The following is a 15,720-nucleotide window of genomic DNA, read 5'->3' as shown; positions in this document are numbered from 1 at the left end:
TCATAGGTTTGATATATATATATATATATATATATATATATATATATATAAATCTCATTAATGCAAAGTTGGAAATGTGATGCAGGATAGAGACACATCAAGTTGATCACGTTAGTTATTGCCGAGTTTGTTAAAAAATAATTACTTTTTTCGTGGTCGTTCTATTCTTATTTAAGTGCTGCTCTGTTTATTTGTGGAATGATAAACTAGCTTAGGTAATCGTCATGTTTTTGCAAAACTTTAGAATAGTTCATATAGTATGTTATTACTCTGTTTACAAGCTACTTTCGGCTTTCTAATGAGGTCAATACACTTTTTTCTAGATTAAAATCTATACATATTGTTAATTGAATTTGCTGAATAGTGAAATAGCTTTTAAAATAACTTTTATTAGCCAGAGTATTGTTTAAACCTATACAGGAACTTCATTTCAAATATTAACCTACGGTAATATGTTGCTGTCAGAAACGTCTTTACAAATGTACACCAGAGACAAAGAGGAGTTGGGCAGTATTTTTTCTTTTTAAGGATTTTATATAGAGCAAAGAGGTTGTAAGATGTCGAATTTCAAGTGCTTACTGCTGGGAAAGGGAAATAAAAGGAAAGGGGAATCACTCAAGCAAAGTCAGCAAGGCGTGATAGGGAGGGAATTCCAAAGCAAGAAACATTATAGGTTTTGCACTTTTGATTTGCACAGCCTTTGGTGGTGGGGGAAGGGAAGGTAAAGAGCATTTTGAAGAATCCTCACTTTTTGAACTGGGTCAGTGAAGGATTTATTCCATGGTGGTTGAGATGGCCTACTTTAGGCCATGCAATAGTCGGGACGCATTATTAGGGTCGAGTGCACACAAGTGCTCTGGACCATGTTGTAATCGCTATATGGGCTTCTAACCACACCCATGTCACGCCCGTCACTTTCATTACTTAGGGCGCTTGCCTTTTAACCCCTTCGCAGCCAGGCCTTTTCCCCCTCCTGTGCCAAGCCTTTTTTTGGCTATTTGGGGCAATTCGCGCTTAGGCCCTCATAACTTTTTGTTCACATAAGCTACCCACGCCAAATTTGCTTCCTTTTTTTCCAACATCCTAGGGATTCTAGAGGTACCCAGACTTTGTGGGTTCCCCTGAAGGAGACCAAGAAATTAGCCAAAATACAGTGAAAAGTTTGTTTTTTTCAAAAAAATTGGAAAAAAGGGCTGCAGAAGGCAGCTGGTGGTTTTTCCCCTGAAAATGGCATCAACATAGGTTTGCGGTGGCAAGATCACCATCTTGCCAGCTTTCAGGAACAGGCAGACTTGAATTGGAAAACCCAATTTTTCAATACAATTTTGACATTTTACTGGGACATACCCCATTTTTACTATTTTTTGTGCTTTCAGCCTCCTTCCAGTTAGTGACCGAAATGGGTGAGAAACCAATGCTGGATCCCAGAAAGCTAAACATTTCTGAAAAGCAGACAAAATTCTGAATTCAGCAAGGGGTCATTTGTGTAGATCCTACAAGTGTTTCCTACAGAAAATAACAACTGAAATAAATAAATATTGAAATTGAGGTGAAAAAACTGCAATTTTTCTCCACGTTTTACTGTGTAACTTTCTCCTGCGATGACAGATTTTTGAAAGCAATATACCATTATGTCAGCTGGACTCTTTTGGTTGCGGGGATATATAGGGCTTGTAGGTTCATCAAGAACTCTAGGTACCCAGAGGCAATAAATGAGCTGCACCTTGCAATGGGTTTTTATTCTATACCGGGTATACAGCAATTCATTTGCTGAAATATAAGAAGTGAAAAATAGGTATCAAGAAAACCTTTGTATTTCCAAAATGGCCACAAGATAAGGTGTTGAGAAGGAGTGGTTATTTGCACATCTCTGAATTCCGGGGTGCCCATACTAGCATGTGAATTACAGGGCATTTCTCAAATAGACGTCTTTTTTTACACACTGCCTTACATTTGGAAGGAAAAAATGCACAGAAAGACAAGGGGCAATAACACTTGTTTTGCTATTCTGTGTTCCCCCAAGTCTCCCGATAAAAATGGTACCTCACTTGTGTGAGTAGGCCTAGCGCCCACAAAAGGAAATGGCTCAAAACACAACGTGGATATATCACATTTTTTTACAAAAAACAGAGGTGTTTCTTGCAAAGTGCCTACCTGTGGATTTTGGCCTCTAGCTCAGTCAGCACCTGTGGAAACCTAGGAAACCAGCTCATTTTTGAAAACTAGACACCTAGGGGAATCCAAGATGGGGTGACTTGTGGGGATCTGACCAGGTTCTGTTACCCAGAATCCTTTGCAAACCTCAAAATTTGACCAAAAAAACACTTTTTCCTCTCATTTCGGTGACAGAACGTTCTAGAATCTGAGAGGAGCCACAAATTTCCTTCCACCCAGCGTTCCCCCAAGTCACCCAATAAAAATGGTACCTCACTTGTGTGGGTAGTCCTGGCGCCCACGAAAGGAAATGGCCCAAAACACAACGTGGACACATCACATTTTTTCACAGAAAACAGAGGTGTTTTTTACAAAGTGCCTACCTGTGGATTTTGGCCTCTAGCTCAGCCAGCACCTGGGGAAACCTAGCAAACCAGCACATTTTTGAAAACTAGATACCTAGGGGAATCTAAGATGGGGTGACTTGTGGGGCTCTGACCAGGTTCTGTTACCCAGAATCCTTTGCAAACCTCAAAATTTGGCCAAAAAAACACTTTTTCCTCTCATTTCGGTGACAGAAAGATCTGGAATCTGAGAGGAGCCGCAAATTTCCTTCCACCCAGCGTTTCCCCAAGTCTTCCAATAAAAATGGTACCTCACGTGTGTGGGTAGGCTTAGCGCCCACAAAAGGGAATGTCCCAAAACACAACGTGGACACATCACATTTTTTCACAGAAAACAGAGGTGTTTTTTACAAAGTGCCTACCTGTGGATTTTGGCCTCTAGCTCAGCCGGCACCTGGGGAAAACTAGCAAACCGGCACATTTTTGAAAACTAGACACCTAGGGGAATCTAAGATGGGGGACTTGTGGGGCTCTGACCAGGTTCTGTTACCCAGAATCCTTTGCAAACTTCAAAATGTGGCCAATAAAACACTTTTTCCTCTCATTTCGGTGATAGAAAGTTCTGGAATCTGAGAGGAGCCGCAAATTTCCTTCCACCCGGCGTTCCCCCAAGTCTCCCAATAAAAATGGTACCTCACTTGTGTGGGTAGGCCTAGCGCCCACAAAAGGAAATGGCCCAAAACACAATGTGGACACATCACATTTTTCACAGAAAACAGAGGTGTTTTTTACAAAGTGCCTACCTATGGATTTTGGCCTCTAGCTCAGCCGACACCTGGGGAAACCTAGCAAACCAGCACATTTTTGAAAACTAGACACCTAGGGGAATCTAAGATGGGGTGACTTGTGGGGCTCTGACCAGGTTCTGTTACCCAGAATCCTTTGCAAACCTCAAAATTTGGCCAAAAAAACACTTTTTCCTCTCATTTCGGTGACAGAAAGTTCTGGAATCTGAGAGGAGCCACAAATTTCCTTCCACCCAGCGTTCCGCAGGACTCCCAATAAAAATGGTACCTCACTTGTGTGGGTAGGCTTAGCGCCCACGAAAGGAAATGGCCCAAAACACAACGTGGATACATCACATTTTTTCACAGAAAACAGAGGTGTTTTTTACAAAGTGCCTACGTGTGGATTTTGGCCTCTAGCTCACCCGGCACCAGGGGAAACCTGGCAAACCAGCGCATTTTTGAAAACATAGACACCTAGGGGAATCCAAGATGGGGTGACTTGTGGGGATCTGACCAGGTTCTGTTACCCAGAATCCTTTGCAAACCTCAAAATTTGACCAAAAGAACTCTTTTTCCTCTCATTTCGGTGACAGAAAGTTCTGGAATCTGAGAGGAGCCACAAATTTCCTTCCATCCAGAGTTCCCCCAAGTCTCCCGATAAAAATGGTACCTCACTTGTGTGGGTAGGCCTAGCGCCCACAAAAGGAAATGCCCCAAAACACTATCTGGACACATCAAAATGATCAAATACAAAACCACCTGTTTTTGCAGGGGGGCACCTGCGTTTTTGGTCCTGGGCTCAGCAGCCTTCTAGGGAAACCTACCAAACCCCGACATTTCTGAAAACTAGACACCCGAGGGAGTCCAGTGAGGTGTGACTTGCGTGGATCCCCCAATGTTTCCTTACCCAGAATCCTCAGCAAACCTCAAATATAGCTAAAAAATCACATTTTCCCACATTTCTGTGTTGGATCACCACACTGGGACACATTTCATACCACCCAATGTTCCTCTCAGTCTCCTGGTAAAAATAATACCTCATTTGTGTAGGTGGGCCAAGTGCTTGTGAAAGGGAAGAGCCAAAAACATGTCGATATTGAGGAGGAGCAATGGGGGTCCAAAAGGTCAGTTTGCAAAAAAAACATTTTTAGGCTGACAAGTGCAGCAGAATTTTTATCGGTATAGATGAGACAACGCTGGGTGGTAGGAATTTTGTGGATTCCTGCAGATTCCGGAACGTTCCATCACAAAAACTTGGGAAAAATGTGTGATTTCCAGCAAAGTTGGAGGTTTGCAGGGGATTGTGGATACAAAAATGGTGCGGGTGCATGTGAAACACACCACCCTGGAATCACCCAGAGGTTTAGTTTTCAGATGTGTCTAGGCCTTGTGGATTTTTGTACATGGCAGTGTCCCAAAGTCCATAAAGTGCAGCCCTCACCATTCCAAGTGGGATGATTTTGAGAGTAAGCCAAGTTCTCATGGCCCAAATGTAAAACTAAAACCCAAAATAATCAAATGTTTTCTTGCTTGCTGTGGGATAAGATGTTTTAGAGTGGGGGAAATCTGAAAGACTGTTACCCCCTTCAGTTGAGGTGGGGGCGTAACCAGGCCCATACTGGTTGGTAGCCACCACCCCAATATATATATATATTTTTTAATTCCCTGGCATCTAGTAGACTTTCTGCCCTCCCCGGGGTGTGGATCAGGGGTAATTGCCCCATCTGCCCACTGGTGAGCAGAACAACTTTGGCCCCATTTATTTGGGGTGCGGGTATGGCCATACCCCCACCCTCTTATTTTATTTTTTTTAAACTTCCCTGGCATCTGGTGGGCTTTCTGTCCCCCTTGGGGGCAGATGGGCCTCCCATAAATAGACCCATCTGCCCCCAATGGGGGGCAGATATGGCCAACAGTAATGTGCCCCCATAGGGAGCGACCTTTACCCAAGGGGCTGCCCCCCTAAAGAAAACACACGCTTACACACACACCAATCCCTGGTGTCTTAGTTGTTTCTGCCCCCACGGGTGCAGATTGGCTTAACAAAAATCGGACGATCTGCCCCCAAGGGGGGCAGAAATGGTCTAAATACAATTTGCCCCCCAGGGGAGCGACCCTTGCCTAATGAGTCGCTCCCCATCTCTAAAAAAACAAACAAAAAAAACAAAAAAACACCCCAAAAAGATTTGCCCTGGTGCCTAGAGGTTTCTGACCCCCCTGGGGGCAGAAATGGCCTAAAATAAATTTACACCCCCCCCCCCCTGGAGTGACCCTTGCCTACGGGTCGCTCCCCTTGCGTGACATTGGCGCAAAAAAAAAGATCCCCGGTGCCTACTTGTTTCTGCCTCCCTTGGGGGCAGATTGACCTAAAATCGGCCGATCTGCCCCCAAGGGGGGCAGAAATGGTCTAAAATAAATTTGGCCCCAACCCCCCGGGGAGCGACCCTTGCTTACGGGGTCGCTCCCCTTGCGTGACATTGGTGCAAAAAAAAAAAATCCCCAGTGCCTAGTGGTTTCTGCCCCCCTTAGGGGCAGATCGGCCTAATTAAAATAGGCTAATCTGCCTCCCAGGGGGGCAGAAATGGCCTAAAATAAATTTGTCCCCTAGGGGAGCGACCGTTGCATAAGGGGTCACTCCCCACCTCAAAAAAAAAAAAAAAAAATAAATGATCCCTGGTGCCTAGAGGTTTCTGTCCCCCTTGGGGGCAGATTGGCCTCATAAAATTAGGCCAATCTTCCCCCAAGGGGGGCAGAAACGGCCTAAATATAATTTGCCCCCTAGGGGAGCAACCCTTGCATAAGGGGTCGCTCCCCACCTCAAAAAAAAAAAAAAAAAAAATGATCCCTGGTGCCTAGAGGTTTCTCCCCCCCCCCCCCCCGGGGGTGCAGAAAAGGCCTTAAAAAAAATGCCCCCCTTTGGAGCGACCCTTGCCCATGGGGTCGCTGCCGCATGCCAATTTCCTAAAAAAAAAAAATCCCTGGTGTCTAGTGGACGTTTTAGCAGCCGGATTGCTTGCTCATTTCCTTCCCTTTGAAGCCTCTCCGGCCGTCTCCACGTGATCGGAAGAGAAATGCTTTGTATTGTTTTACTTTTCATTATTAGTTTATGTGGCATGAAAAGTCTGATTGGGAGTTTACAAAGCTAATAGCTCTAACTCAAGCAAACGCGAAACCTGTTGCGTTGCAAATGCTTGTTTTTATGCCTGTTGCAGTCTGGAAATGTTTTCTGCCAAAGACCCACATATGTGTAGCTACAGTAGTTTGGGAGGGACATCACTACTGCCATGACCAGTGAAATGTACAAAGATACCTAGGAGGGTAATTGTTTGTTGGAAGAGATATAAATAGTAAAATACACTCTTCTTGAAAGTGCTCACTTGGTGAAGGACGAAATCTGCATTGTACCATTTAATGCGCAGGCATTTATGGTCAACATTTGAGGGCGATACATAGAAGGTAGACAAAGAGGCGGTGAATGTAACTTAACTAGATGATGATGCCTCAAAGTCCTGCTGGGCCCTTGAGATGACATCTGTGGTAGCTCCCGCAGATAAATGCAATTGGTGACAGAACCTTGTGAAAGACCCTGTAAGTGATTGTGGTGCCTGGCAATAGGTAATATGGTTTTGTGTGTACACTCATTTCAAATACATAATTATGTTTCTTTTCGATATTACAATATGTTTTTTATGTACTGGTATTATAACGTTATGCTGTGGTTTATAAATTAGTATATATTTAAGATTATGTGCTTCTGTTCTAGGTATATGATGCTGGTGTATGACATCATTATGTAATAGTCATGCATAGTATAATCATTTTCACTTTACTGTATGTCATGAGAACAAGAACTAAAATTAAAATGGAAAAAATGCTAAAATTCACCAGTTATCAATAGCTCCGCAATCCATAACATGCACAGCAACCATGCAACCCACAAGTCGCATAACGAATACTGTGCTTGTAACCTCAAAATACTTATAACCAATCTGTAACAACACCTAAAAACACAATGTAATTAATTAACAAAACATACTATAAACCTTCTACATTCATAGTCCTCTCTTTTTTGAGTTAAGGGTGATTTGAGTTATCGTTTGCATGGATGTTTGTTAGAGTTGTTGGTGTTAGAACTACCCATAAAGTGTGAATTCCGGTGTTTTCTCAGTTTAAATTCGTACACATATCTTTAAACTGTGATTTTTAAGTGAGTATCTGAGATTTTTTTTAAAAACATATGTTAGAATGTTGTAACCAAAACTATCTATAAGCTAATCTTTTTGTTTGGTCAAATATTATTGGTAACTCAAAGGCTGAGTTACTGAGGCTATGAATGTGGAAGAAAAAGTAGTACATTAATGCCTAGTGGCATGCCCACAGCTAGGCTACCCTATGGCTAGAGTTTTGTAATTTTGTATCCCTGATCTTGTGATTGTAAGGCAGAGAAATAAAAAAGCAAGATCAGGATTGGAAGCTTCCAGGAGAAGAGTGCGTTTACACTGACAGTCCAATGCTGTTGTATTGCCTGGTCTCTTAGCAGAAGACTACGGTGCCGCTTAAAAAGAAAAGCCTGAGTTAGAGAACTAAGTGCCAAAGGACACTGTAAGTGAGATCAAACTTAGGATGCACAGTGGGATTACTGAAACTGCCAAAAGAAAAACACAGAGTCAGAAGGCAGGCCAGTGATATTATCAGTGACATTATAGAAGATGTCATGAGTGCTGTAATATCTGGTGTAATTTGCAGTGCATGGCAAGGGCACGAGTTATAGTTACCCTAGGGCACGTTATAGTTGCTTGAAATACCTCTAACTATAACTGCCGAATTTCTGTGGTTTTGTACCTTTAAAATGTGAGCCTATCTATAATGTTGCTGTAACCTTTGGTATTTTCATTGAATTTCTATGTTTTTTTAAAAGAAAGTAATTTTAATTACTTTAAGTTAATCCAATCATCGTCTTGCAACCATCCACTTATAACCACCCAACCCAGACTTTGGCTGTGCATGGTGGGGGTTGGCTCTCAGCAGCGGTTCACAAGAAAGAACCCATTCATCACAGTCACTATACGCGATATTGCACTAAAATAAAGCAAGGATTCAAACACCTCCATCAATGTTTACAGATAACTTTTCAAGGTGAATATTCAGTGAAAAAACAATTGTTTTGCATTGACCACGCACTAGAAATTTGGATGATTTAGTAACTTGCAGTAATGGAGCTTCAACTTGAGCATCTGCTTTGTGACCGTGTGTTTCTGTAACTTTGCCAATGTGCTTCTTCCTTATGCATCGAAAGAGATGAAAACTCTGCTTTCAGCAAACAGGAGCTGTTTGACAGCTTGCTGAAAGCGGAGCTGTCCGCTCCCGCCAAGCAAAAGCAAATCTCTACCTCCCGCGGATGGACACCTCAGGAGGTAGCAAGAGCCAGCCCTGAGGGGTGGTGGTCCCCAGGACCATGCATAGCTCAATGAAGGGGACCGAACGGCTACCCTCCATCTTATTCATTTTGCCCAGTGGTCCCCAGGGCTGGGGGTCCGTGACAGATCCACTGTCTAAAGAATTTTTTAGCGCTAGGGATGTGCCGGTCCCCGAGGGGTCCATAGGACCTCTTATTATTTGTTTTAATTTGTTGAAAAACCACCATCTCCCCAGGGCGCGGGGGCATGCGGCACCCCTGCATATTCCTTAATTTTAGATATTTCCTAAATTATAGCCCCGGGGAGGAGGCAGTCCCTGCGGCTGGTGGGTCCACAGGACTACCCCCTATTAAATTTATATATTGCCCGGGGAGGCCTTCCCAGCATACTTTATTAACATAGCCCTGTGGAGGTGGTGGAGCGGTCCCTCCATCTTATTCATAATAAATAAGCCCCGGGGAAGTGGTAGTCCCCGGAGCACTGTTGAGCCACGTGACCACCACACATTTTTAGCATATAGTGTAGGCCCGGGGAGGTGGTGTCCACTGTGCTTTTAAATTTGGCAATATGCTTTTTAGCCCTGGAGGTTGTGGGGTCCCTTGGGCCCCCTGGACCAAGGATACGGGGCTTCTTTTTTATTTTTTTTGCGAGACTCGGCTTAAGCCAAGTCTCAAAATTGCTATGAAAACTTCCTGGTTGAAGTAGTGGCAGCCAATCAGATTTCTGCACAAGATAGGCAGTATTTGTGAATTTGTCGCAACCCTAGATATACAAATTTGGACTTCATTTAATATCTACAAAACTACTGACCAGAGTTACACCAAATAACAAAAAGCCCTCTTTTGGGACCAAGAGCTACCTTCCTGCCAAATGTGATGTAATTCCATCCAGCAGTTCAGGCTGTAGACGTGTTTAAAATCGATATGGGATTTAAAATTGGAAATGCACTTTTTTGCCTCCCCCACCCCCTTTTTCTTAGCCCCCACTTGACACGGAGCACCCTGAAACTTTCCATGCACAACAATATTCTAGAAAGCACTTCTTTTGCAAAGATTCGTCAAACAGTGCCAAAGATATAGGCAATGGAAACTATATATATATCTATATATATATATATATATATATATATATATATATATATATATATATATATATATATATAGAGAGAGAGATAGATATATATAGATATATAGATAGATAGATATATATATATATATATATTTATATATATGTGTATGTATATATATATATATATACATACATATTTTTATATATACACATATTCACTAAAAAAAACAAAAGTTATAAATTTGCTCCTACAAAATCATAGAAATTCTGCAGTTATAGTTAGAGTTCTTTCAAGTAACTAAAGCTCGCGCCCTAAGGTAACTATAACTCGCGCCTTCGCCAAATAGGTGTTAGGGGCTGTATCTGGGGGTAAGAGTAGATGTCAGAGTGTCTGTCTATGTGTGAGGGTGCATACGTGGGTGCGTCAGTATGTGCATGTGTTTGTGAGTGGGTGCATCAGGGTGTCAGTGGGTGTGTGCCACTCTGAGTGGGTGTGTGAGTGAGGGTGTAAGGGTTTGAGTAGGTGCATGAGGGTCTAACCAGGCCTGTGAGTGAGTGTATGAGGGTGTGAGTATATCTGTGAGTGGGTGCATGTCTGTCTGAGTGGGTCTGTGAGTGTATGAGTGGGTCTGTGAGTGGGTGCATAAGTGTCTGAGTGGGTGTGTGAGTGGGAGAATAGATTGAAAGAGAGAGAGAGAGAGAGAGAGAACGAAAGTGAGAGGGAGAGAGATTTAGCTTTTTAGGCTTTGATGCCTGATATACTTAGAATGAGTTATGTGTCTCCAAATTAAAATAAAAAAAATTACATTAATTTTTTTAAAGATATAATAATTGTTTTTATTTTTTAAATAAAAATGGACTCGAACCCCTTGTAGCTCAGTGTGAAGGACTGTGACCTTCACACTGAGCTACAGGGGTTTATATTTTTTCCTAGGCCTTTATGGCTCAAAAGCTCTTTACAGGCTATCTGGCACAGCGGGGGAAGCCTTAAGGGCTTCCCCGCGGTCCGTATATAGATGATTAATTAATAAAAAATAAATAAGTAACAAAAAATAAAACACCCTTTACAGGCTATGTGGGACCGCGAGGGCGCCCTCAAGGACTTCCCCCTGTGGTCCCTACTTTTTGTAATTTTTATTTGTGTTTAATACAAAGCCCTTTACGTATTACCTGACATTGCAGGGAAGCCTTAAGGCTTCCCCTGCACTGCCAATGCTTCAGCAAGCACGGAGCTGCTTTGACAGCTGCTGTTTGCTTGCTGAAGCATTTCATCTCGGTCTCCTGCACACATGCAGGGGACAGAGATGAAACTTCAGATTTTGACAGCGGATCCTGCTTTTAAGGTCCCACTGTCAAAACCTGAAGTGTTTGCTGTCCAAGCCACAGCAAACAGCTATGTCCAAGGGGTGGGCACCCCAGGTCATACCAGGAGCTAGCCAAGGGGGGGCAGGGGGTTAATCGCTAGGGCCAGGGCCTTCTGTCCCTCCATGAGGGGGGCAATGAGAATAGCCCTGGGGGCTGGTGGTCCCTGGGGTTGGGGGTCCTTTGGGACCACCTTTCTGTTTTTTTATTCTTTTGCCTCGAAAGGTTGCCAGGGCAGGGGGGCCATGGGCCCCCGCATATTTTAATAAGAAGCCCTGGGGAGGTGGCAGTCCCCAGGGCAGTGGGACGCCAAGGCCCCCCTTGCGTATTTTAAAAGAAAGCCCTGGGGAGGTGGTGGTCCTCCGGTCAGCGGGGGCCCGCGGGCTCCCCAACCCCCATATTTATAAATGAAAGCCCTGGGAGGTAGCGGTCCCCAGGGCTGCAGGGAGCTATGGCCCTCCGGCATATTTTTAAAGAAAGCCCTGGGGAGGTGGCGGTCCCCAAAGCAACGGGGGGCCATGGGCCCCCCCTTACATATACAAAAATAAAATTTCTAGGGCGGTGATGGTCCCTGGAGCTGTGGGTGGGCTGGGAGCCCCCCACACTAAACTTGTAATGCCCCGTGACCTGGCCCACCCAGGGGCTATGGAAAAATGAAGCGCTGGGGCCTGCGCTTCTTTTTTTTTCTTCATTTTTTTTCCGCAAGTCTGCGAATCTCACGAACTTGTGGCAAAAACATAATTAAAAAAAAATGTTTTGATCTGGACCCCCCACCAGTGCTAAGGGGTCAGGGTGTCACTACCCTGGCCCCTTTTTCTGTTTTAACTTTCTTTCTGGGACTCTGCTCAAGCCGAGTCCCAAGATGGCTGCCACCACTTCCTAGTTTGAAGTGTTGGCAGCCAATCAGAGCTGCGCATTTCCCAGCACAAGCTCGTCTTCATTTGTGAATACTTCACGGCCAGAGATATAAAAATTTGAATTTCCCTAAATTTCTAAAAAACTACTGAACTGATTTACTCCAAATAAGCAAAAGCGTGATCTGCTTACCGACCGCTAGCTTTCTGCCAAATTTGGTGTTATTCCGTCCAGTGGTTTGGACTGTAGTTGTGTCTACATAATCCTATGGAAACAAACATGGGAAACGCCAAGTTTTTTAAAGCCCCCTTTTTCTTGGCCCCTGCTTGACGGATAACCCAGAAATTTTCCTTGTGCAACAAGAATCACTGCAACACTTCTTTTGGAAAAATTTGTGAGGATTCGTCAAACGGTGACAAAGATATAGGCAAGTCAAAAAACGCTTTTCCTATGGAATCATGGTCCTAACTATAACTACCTACTGGCGACCGCCAGTTAGTAATATTTACACACATACATATAATATTCAACCTATCGAAAATGTATTTTTAAGCATTGTTTCATAAAAGCAGAAATAAAAAAACAGTCTTTATACACATCAGTTACATGGGTTAACATATGTGCACGTTTCCTTTTTCTACCAATATAAAGTCACTGAATACTATTGTAATCACATCAGACTAATCTGAGGTTTATTTGACTATCAATTTATAGGTCGCACAATATTGCTCAAACTGAGTTTTTCAAGTACATTTAAATACTAGCGAGATTCCAAAGTACACATAGGCGGTGATTCTAACCGCGGCAGGCGGCGGTCGCCGCCCGCCATGCGGTTACCGCCAAATGACCGCACCGCGGTCACAAGACCGCGGCGGCCATTCTGGCTTTCCCGCTGTGCTGGCGGGTGACCGCCAAAAGGCCGCCCGCCAGCACAGCGGGAAAGACCCAGCAACAATGAAGCCGGCTCCGAATGGAGCCGGAGGAGTTGCTGGAGTGCGACGGGTGCAGTAGCACCCGTCGCGAATTTCAGTGTCTGCTAGGCAGACACTGAAATTCTTTTTGGGGCCCTCTTACGGGGGCCCCTCGGCACCCCCTACCGCCATCCTGTTCCTGGCGGGAGACCCGCCAGGAACAGGATGGCGGTAGGGGGTGTCAGAATCCCCATGGCGGCGGAGCGCGCTCCGCCGCCATGGAGGATTCTCAAGGGCAGCGGAAAGTCGGCGGTACACCGCCGACTTTCCGTTTCTGCCCGCGGCTGAACCGCCGCGGTCAGAATGCCCAGCGGTGCACCGCCAGCCTGTTGGCGGTGCTACTGCGGTCATTCGCCCTGGCGGTTTTTACCGCCAGGGTTAGAATGACCCCCATAGTTCTTAATTTACAGTATAAGCTCAGACACTGATATGCCAATCTCGAGTTACTTTGTTTACGAAACTTTTTCCACCGTATCTGCACTGCCACCCAGAACAGACGGGCTAACCCTTCACAGTCCAAAAATAGTATTCATCAGAATTCACTGAACCCCTACCCATTAAAATTAATAAACCAGCACTGTTGTGAATCTGTCCAAATACCAGTGAATGTATGGAATGGAGACATGTGAACGACGACAGTCCTCAACCCTGCATTCGTATTCCCATAAAGGCAAAATGGCAACCCTCTCCCTAAAATGCAAATGATCTTGTACATAAAATAAATGGCATTCGGCGAATGGACAGAAGGACGAGCACAAAGCCGCTGCCTGCACCTTTGCTACGACCCACCCCAACGCCCCCAGCTGACTCTCAGACTGGAAGCATTCCGTCTGGACTGCTTCTACTTTGCAAATCTATGACACACAAAGCAGGTGTATCAGGTCGGAGGATAACCCAGTGTGCATCTCATGGGCTGGTGGTGACTGCTGCTGGAGGATTCGGTGGGCAGACCAGAGACTGCCCACACACAATGGAAGCAATGTTGTAGATTGCAGGGCTTTTTCCACAGTGAAATCCATTCAGTATCTCAAATTTGGTTGTATTGCTGGAATGGTTTCATTTTCTAAACAAAGGTTCTTGAATTATTGTTGGGTATATGCATCACAATTAATATTCCACCCCAATTAAACATAGCCAGAATGAATTTCGGATCTGTGGGTTCTGTATCTGAGGGTATTGTTCAAAATACATGATGTTTAACAAAGCAAATGGAACTATAAGCTGGTCAGCATCCACGTTGTTATCAAAGAGCAAAAATATGGATGTCCAAAATGATCATAATCTCCTTTTGTGCAATAATGCAAAATGGTGGGAAAAATTTGGCAAACAAAAATCCTGCCTCCAGCGCCATATTTTACTGTGAAACTCGTCCTTGCATCAAAAAAGCACACAAAAATCACTGGTGCCACAAACACCACCAGCTCATGTGGTATTCACATTGATCCTGTGCTCACACGATGAGATTTTTGCATAAACGGTCTTTAATTATATGACCAGACATAAAGTTGTGATTTCGGGAATTTCACACAACAAGTGTAATGCAAGATGCTGTAAACTAGGTAAGATTATGCTGCGTAAAAAAATGTGACCCTGGTTTAAATAGAAAAAAAGAGTTTCAAGTAGAAAAAAAGGAGGGCAAAAATGGAAAAGCAAACGTTTTTTCAGTGATTAAATTTGATAAAAAATTACGGTTGCGATGTTTATTTCACATGAGTAAAAATGGGGTCAATTTAAAAATATTTGAACAAGCTATCTTCCTTTTCATAGATCTGGAGTTGGTGTTACGGGTTCAAAGCAGACCATGTTTTATGCAGAGGTGACTGACAGTATGAAAACTGAAAAAGGAGGAGGCACCGTAGAAGAAGGAGAGCTAATTGAAGTTGTGGAGATACCTCTTGCCGAGTCTATCAGCTTTTCTTACAACGAAAATTTTCCCAAAACAATGGGAGTCCTGTTTGGTTTCATGTGGTTTCAAAATAATGTAGGTCCTCGTTTACTAAAACAATGAAATATTATCCAACTGTAGCCTTCAAATAGTTGAAATGTTTATTTTTTTCCAGATCAGCATGTATGCATACAGTATTTCTGTAGTGTAAACGTATCCAGAAGGCAACAGAGCGCTGTAAATGGTCAAATACAAGCATAAAATCAAAGAGTTAGATGAGAAGAACCTCAGTTGTGTAACATACCTGTGTGTTTTGTAAAAAATATTGCATATAAATATTCCTGTGTACACAGAAGATCCCTTGAATAAATTAATGAACAAATAATGTTTGCTAAAAGATGTCTCTTTGTATTTCTCTTATAGCAGTTGAACTATAATCATTTCCATCACCATTAGGTCAGCCGAAATTATGTTTCTGACATCAGAACCAGCAGTGTCACTTCCATTTGGAATACCTACTGCAACCCAACTTTAAATGGTGCTGCTGAATGTGACTCTCACCATGGGGTTGAAGGAATATTTATGTGATGGATAAAATGCATGATTTCATGGAGAAGATTGAGTTGATGAGATGCTAATTTGTAGAGGCTGGAAACATGTTTCTCCATTTGGATGCCCCATTTAGCGTGTCAGAGGGTGGTCAGGGCATTTATAAAAAAATATTCAATATCAATACAAGGCATTAGACTGGAAGTTAAGTTTGGAACTTCACAGTTCAACACAAATGGTACTCCGAGGGAAGACTTGAAATACATTAGAATGAATGAATGAAAAATGTAGTTTATTAGTTGATTAAAACCATTAACAAACGCCAAT

The 15,720-nt window shown here is 43.4% G+C and overlaps 1 protein-coding gene across 1 annotated transcript in view; it reads left to right on the top strand.

Annotated features, from left to right (window-relative positions):
• NUDT14 (nudix hydrolase 14) overlaps positions 1-15,229 on the top strand; it is a 500,399-nt gene extending 485,170 nt beyond the window's left edge. The window contains exon 5 of the mRNA XM_069207330.1: positions 14,727-15,229. Coding sequence (XP_069063431.1) covers positions 14,727-14,967 — 241 coding nt within the window. The 3' untranslated portion in view covers positions 14,968-15,229. The remainder of the gene's footprint in view (positions 1-14,726) is intronic.
• The last annotated feature ends 491 nt before the right edge of the window (positions 15,230-15,720 follow it).

This window comes from Pleurodeles waltl, chromosome 9, assembly GCF_031143425.1.
Source record: "Pleurodeles waltl isolate 20211129_DDA chromosome 9, aPleWal1.hap1.20221129, whole genome shotgun sequence".
NCBI lineage: Eukaryota > Metazoa > Chordata > Amphibia > Caudata > Salamandridae > Pleurodeles > Pleurodeles waltl.
The sequence above is the reverse complement of the archived record's forward strand: the minus strand, read 5'-3'. Positions and strand labels throughout refer to the sequence as shown.